Source organism: Cydia amplana, chromosome 15 (genome assembly GCF_948474715.1).
Source record: "Cydia amplana chromosome 15, ilCydAmpl1.1, whole genome shotgun sequence".
NCBI classification, from domain to species: Eukaryota; Metazoa; Arthropoda; class Insecta; order Lepidoptera; family Tortricidae; genus Cydia; species Cydia amplana.
The window spans coordinates 3,684,800-3,690,850 of NC_086083.1; the positions used below are offsets into that span (position 1 = coordinate 3,684,800).

The 6,051-nt window shown below is 39.0% G+C and overlaps 1 protein-coding gene across 1 annotated transcript; it reads left to right on the top strand.

The window, feature by feature from the left end:
- The first annotated feature begins 1,064 nt into the window (after positions 1 to 1,064).
- Positions 1,065 to 3,552, top strand: LOC134654483 (uncharacterized). Its single transcript, XM_063509925.1, has 2 exons — positions 1,065 to 1,697; positions 2,555 to 3,552. Exons 1-2 carry the CDS (start codon positions 1,393 to 1,395, stop codon positions 3,462 to 3,464), a joined length of 1,215 nt encoding a protein of 404 aa, XP_063365995.1. The 5' UTR covers positions 1,065 to 1,392; the 3' UTR covers positions 3,465 to 3,552.
- The last annotated feature ends 2,499 nt before the right edge of the window (positions 3,553 to 6,051 follow it).

Consider the following 6,051-nt stretch of genomic DNA (forward strand, 5'->3'; position numbering starts at 1 on the left):
AAGTGTTTGTCTGCATTAAATCATCAGGCGTTCATATTCCAGACATCAATACATCTGGCAGTGCATATGGACCATTTTACTCAAAGTTACGTTGTTATGTTATGTGCAAAAAATCGCATTCATCTAACGGGTAGTAATCATATGCTGCAAAAACGTTGCATCTATGGCACCAAACAAAAATTGTATGACAACAAATGTCTCATCCGTTGTTTGTTAATAACAAAATGAAGCGGCTTATTGATAATATCAGAGCTATTATCAAATCCACATCCGAAACATTCTCGTGACAACAGGAAATGGGTAGAAATCCATGGCCACGTTGATGGCGCCAGTGATCATATTTTAATTCTTGACAAGAAGCAATCCACATCTGTGTAAATTATCATTTTAGGATATCTGAAAAACAAATTCTACTGTTTAACTTATTCCTATTTTACTGTTTATTATTTAACTAAAACAACTCCACATTAAAACACATGTTTGCCGCTTTATACTTCCATTCCACACAAATTATATTATCGGTCAGATAGCGATACAATGAGCGCCTATAAATAATTACATTAGTTTTCTTCAACAAACAAGCAAGTGTAGACAACTGGCCAACACCACAAGGTAGCAGGCAATAGTTATAAAAAAGAGCGAAACTTAAACACACTCAATCTTCTTGGTGAGCCGTTTGTGCATTTTTTTCCACAGGGCGTAGGTGAAGATAAGGGCTATCAAGACGAGTCCTGCCATAGTCAAGTACGTAGTGATTCTTGTGCTATCGGTCAGGCTGGTGTTGGCGCTGCTCGCTGGCCCGTTTTGCGAGGTGATTACGTCTTCTTTTTTCTCCTCTTTTGTGCATCCTGCACCCATGTCGTGGATTTCTTTTTTTGCTTGCTGGACGGCTGTCGGTGTCGGCTGATGAGCTTGCTGGGGCGGCGGTGTTTAGGCAGATGTGAGCTGAGCTGGGCTGCCTCAAGCAGCCCGACTGGCACGGGATGAAGTGTTACAGGCTAGGAGAGGGTGGTTTATTAGTGATAGACGCAAGGGTTGGACATCAATTGTATTGTATAATAAAGGTCTTCGCACATTATAACAATTCCACGCCAACGCGGCAGCAACTCTACTCACACTCTCGATGAGTAGTCAACTAGTTGATCCACCCAATGGTCACTAGTGGACAACGCGGTGTCAACGAGTGGACAACGCGGTGTCAACGAGTGGACAACGCGGTGTCAACGAGTGGACAACGCGGTGTCAACGAGTGGACAACGCGGTGTCAACGAGTGGACAACGCGGTGTCAACGAGTGGACAACGCGGTCCCAACGAGTGGGTTATTCAACAGACAACTCGTCTAACCTCAGTTTTCGGTTGAATTTTGACCAAAGAAGTCGTGTGCTTATGAAATGTCGAACTTTACATTCAGTGAACTGGCGATTATAGCTATTATACTTGATAATGAAAATGAACGAAACAGCAGGAAAAGAAGATATTGGGTACATGATATGTTGCGACAAAGGAAATCAGAAGGGGAATATTGGAATATCCGGAAACGTCTGCTAGATGACGAAGAAAAATTCTATATCTATTTCCGTATGCCGAGATACTTGTTTTATTATGTACTTAATATTATTGAGGACGACATCTACAAAAGAAACACGCGATTTAGAGAAGCTGTATCACCGGAAGAAAAGCTGGCAGTGACATTAAGGTAAGCAATAAGAAACTTTTTTATAATTTATATGTATTTATTTATATATCAAGTTAAAGGATAAATCAAAGCAAAGCAATTTTACTTTAGTTGTGTTAAACCATCAACCCTCGATTCTTCCATAGGCGTTGTATTTTGCTGTTGGGTGCCAGCGGTGCTACTACCGGTAGTACCTGCATTTAGTTTTTGAGTTGTGTAGCCAGAAGTTCCTGGTGCAAAAAAATCTTCATAGTAACAGTTTCGATTATTTTGCAGTTCTTGTATTTCAGCTTCCGAAACTAAATTAAAAATTCTTGACTTTAAAAGTGCTTGATTATAGGTAGATAATTTTTTTACTGTGCTAGAAATACTTAAAAAAAAATTATCCATTTCGTCTTTCTGCTTTCCATCTTCATCGTTTTTGTTTTTTAATAAATATTCCATTAAGACCGCCGATGCACTTGTTTCTTGCAATTTCTTTCGTTTTGTCGTTTTTGGAATGTCAGGAAACACTGATCTAGATGATTCGTACATAGACACCGAAGATTCAGGACGCTCCGAGGTAATTGACGAGTCTTGAGATTCTTCATTATTAGTCACATTGGCAAGAATTTCCGCAGCAGATAAGCTATTTTCATCATCACCATCATCTGTGTTGTCCACTGACGTCACTGTAGACCGTTCTTTATAATGTGGTAATAAAAAAGACATTTCAGTTTCATATTGCCATTTTTTATTAGTATTAGCACTCTGACCACTTTTAGTTGCTTTCTTTTTAATGGCTCTTCTATGATATTCCCTTAAGTTTTGCCATATCTTCTTACATTCTGACGCTGTAACAAAATAATATAAATATAAAGAAAAATTGGTTGTTTCAGGTACTTGATTAGTGGCTGTTCATTTAGGACTATGAGTTCAAGCTTTCGGTTAGGCGAAAGTACCATCCGGTCGATATTAAAAGATGTGTGCAATGCGATTATAAATACAATGAAGGGGAAGTTCATGCCCACACCTACTACCGAAGACTGGAAAAGAATCGCAGATGGTTTCAATAAAAAATGGAATTTTCCAAACTGTATAGGTGCCATCGACGGCAAACATGTAAACATAATTGCCCCTCCTAGCAGCGGCTCGCTATTTTTTAATTATAAAAAACACTTCTCTATCGTCCTCATGGCTATCGTCGATGATAGATACAGATTTATAGCTGTCGATATAGGGGCCTATGGCAGGAATAGTGATGGCGGAATTTTGGCATCGTCAAGATTAGGAAGAGCGATTGAAATGAATACATTTAATATTCCAACTGACACACCATTACCTGGTACTGAAATAATAATGCCACATGTTTTTGTAGCCGACGAAGCGTTTCCTTTAAAAAGGAATTTATTGCGACCATATCCACGTTCAAGTGGCATTTCAGAAAAGGAAAGAATATACAATAATCGCTTATCGCGAGCTCGCAGAGTAGTTGAAAACGCGTTCGGCATCTTATATCAAAAATTTGGAATTTATAATAAGAATTTGCATTTACACCCAAAATATGTTGATATTGTGGTCTTTGCGACGTGTATTTTACACAATGTCATGCGGTGTTATAATATAACATCCGATGATGAAGTCAACACAAGGCAGAGTTCGGCCAATAATGATGATGAACAGAGATTACTAAGTACACTTCCAGAAGATATAAGTGAATCTTCGGCATCTGCTTTTGAAACTCGTGATATGTTTGCAACTTATTTTCAATCTCCCAAAGGACGAGTTCCGTGGCAGCATTTAATATAGATCATGGATAATTAATATGTAATAATCATAAGAAGTTGGTTATAATATTATTGGCTTATTAAGAATATTAAACAAGTTTCTATACTAAGGTGGGATTTTATTACTGATTACCTATATTAAATAAACGTAAGGCACTTTATTATAACATACAGAAACCCAAACTAAAAATAAAAAATATATGACGTAGATTTAATATTTTATGTCAGTAAATTCTGGGATTCAAAATCAATAACTCAATACCAACACTGAAAACGTCACAAATATAAATTAATTATGTTAAAAATTCTTACCTGGTTGCGACAATACAATAGCGATTTCATTCCATGCCTTTTCCTTCTTATGTACGTCACTATATTTCGAATCACTAAGGTCGTATAGTAGCGGATATTTTCGCACTTCTTCTATCAACTTTTCTTTCTGCATGATCGAAATCAGAGATCGAAATCGAAAAATATCACCGTGTACCGCTTATCAACGTGCACTCCGTCCTTCGATTCTATAGTGAATGATGGCGGGCGGGGGGAAGGCACGGGGCGGACGGGTGGGCTGGCAAATGGTTGCCCGTCACGCGTCAGTCGCAAACGCATAGTCGTTGCGTGGACGACGTGTGGTCATTGCGTGACAAACGTGTCGGGGTTGACCTTTAGTGTACGATGCGTAGGCCACTCGTTGTACACTACTTTATAATCATTTTTTGAAATTAAACCTTGAACATATGACACAGGGCTTAAATATCAATGTCTAGCATAGAGTCGAGTCGCCGGTGAGTTGTTATAATGTGCGAAGACCTTTACTCTCATCTTTCATTAGACACACGATTTTCTTATTCACTCTTGGAAAACCCTAAACGTTGTTGGAAAATCGGAAGTGTCATATTTAGTTATCAAATCTGGTTTTATATCTTCAAAGAAGTCGTTAGTACTTATTTCATAAATAAATGATTCCGTATCCGGGTATAACAAGGAACACTTATCACCGTATTTTACTTGCATGTAGTTGTAGTGGAAATCATACATTAGTATTTTAGAAAGCTCTAAGATAGTGAATCCAACATATGTAGGTTTACCATATGTTACTTTTATTGGATTCAGTTGCACAGAGACCAAGTCTTGTGAGAAAATAATGCAGCTGTGGAAGTTTGGTTTTGAAATATATCGTTCAAGTCCGTATGTAGATTTCGTTACACTTTTAATGTCCTCCCAGTGCTTGCAAAAATGCATTGTTATTCTTTACTCTATGTTTTCAATACTTTTCCCAAAATGCTGTTCACAAACAGTTTATATAGATCTTTTTCAAAAGTACTGCTTGCTTGAGCTCTTTTTTTTTAGTTTAAATCAACATATGGTTTTAACCATGCTTGTTGGTTAAAACTAAGGATCCTATGATTTTGTTTACATATGGGTTGCACACATTGTTTGAGATTTACACCGTAGATAATATAATTGGATTTGTTCTATTTATCACATCAATGTCTGAACTGAAACACTGAGCTCGTTGAAGCGACATGGTAGAGAAACATGACCAATGTCCTTAACAGACCACAATATGGCCTTTAGAGTCAAATTTAGAATCCCATCTACTACTAGACTCGATGAGTAAAGGAGTGTTGAGCGGAAGATCCTTCACCTTCACCCAAGTAATAATCTTACTCCCAGTCTCGTTTAAAGCATCAAGTGCTGGTAGCTGACATGTTGATTTTAAGTGAATCAAATAAATAGACTTACAAAATTCGCACAAGCGGACTTACAAAATTCGCACAAGCGGACTTACAAAATTCGCACAAGCGGACAGCTGAAAAATCGCAATAAAATGTATTCATCAGTATGCTACCTGTTCTTATATAGATACCATTAACTTCCTCCTCGCTCTTGTGGAGGGGGAAATATATCAAAGTAGGTATTGTTATAAAACACATACCGTTGTATACAATATTAACTCACAATTAAATTTTCCTTTCATCCTCCAATTCTCCTTTTTTAATCTTCTTTTGTTTCCCTACGCATCCCACTCCTCGTCTATCTGATCGACGAGGTTGATGGGTGGTAGTCCTTGATCCCGCCGCTCCAACCGCTCTTAAGTTCAGCTGCGGGCGGTGAAATAGGTCAAACAATCTTTGGAGCCTAGGACATCAGGTTCCAGTTGGTTAGCTCTAACCACAGCCACAGGCTTGTTGGTGTTGATGGTGGCGGTGGTAGAGGAGGACGTGAGAGACGAAGTCGAAGTCGGTGGCAGTGGCGAAGACGAGACGGTTGTGGTGACGGAGAGGATGTAGGTGACGATGGAGGGGGCGATGGAGGTGGTGTTAGTGGGGTGTACCCCCGGTTGTTGTGGGTGATCTCTGGGTAACACCACCCTCCCCTCCCTCATTTATAGGTACGAGGTAATCGTATCCCCGTCCCATGACCAAGTCCTACCGGTGATGGAGGTGGCGTTGGTGGAGTCCACATTGTGTCACAATGAAACGACTGAAGATAGAGCTTTAAATAGTCCTTTGATATGCGAGTGGCGCGATAGTGAGTAGGGGTTAATTAGTTATACCTATTTTTTTTTTCCTTGGTGTATTATCAACTGCTATAACAAAGCGTTA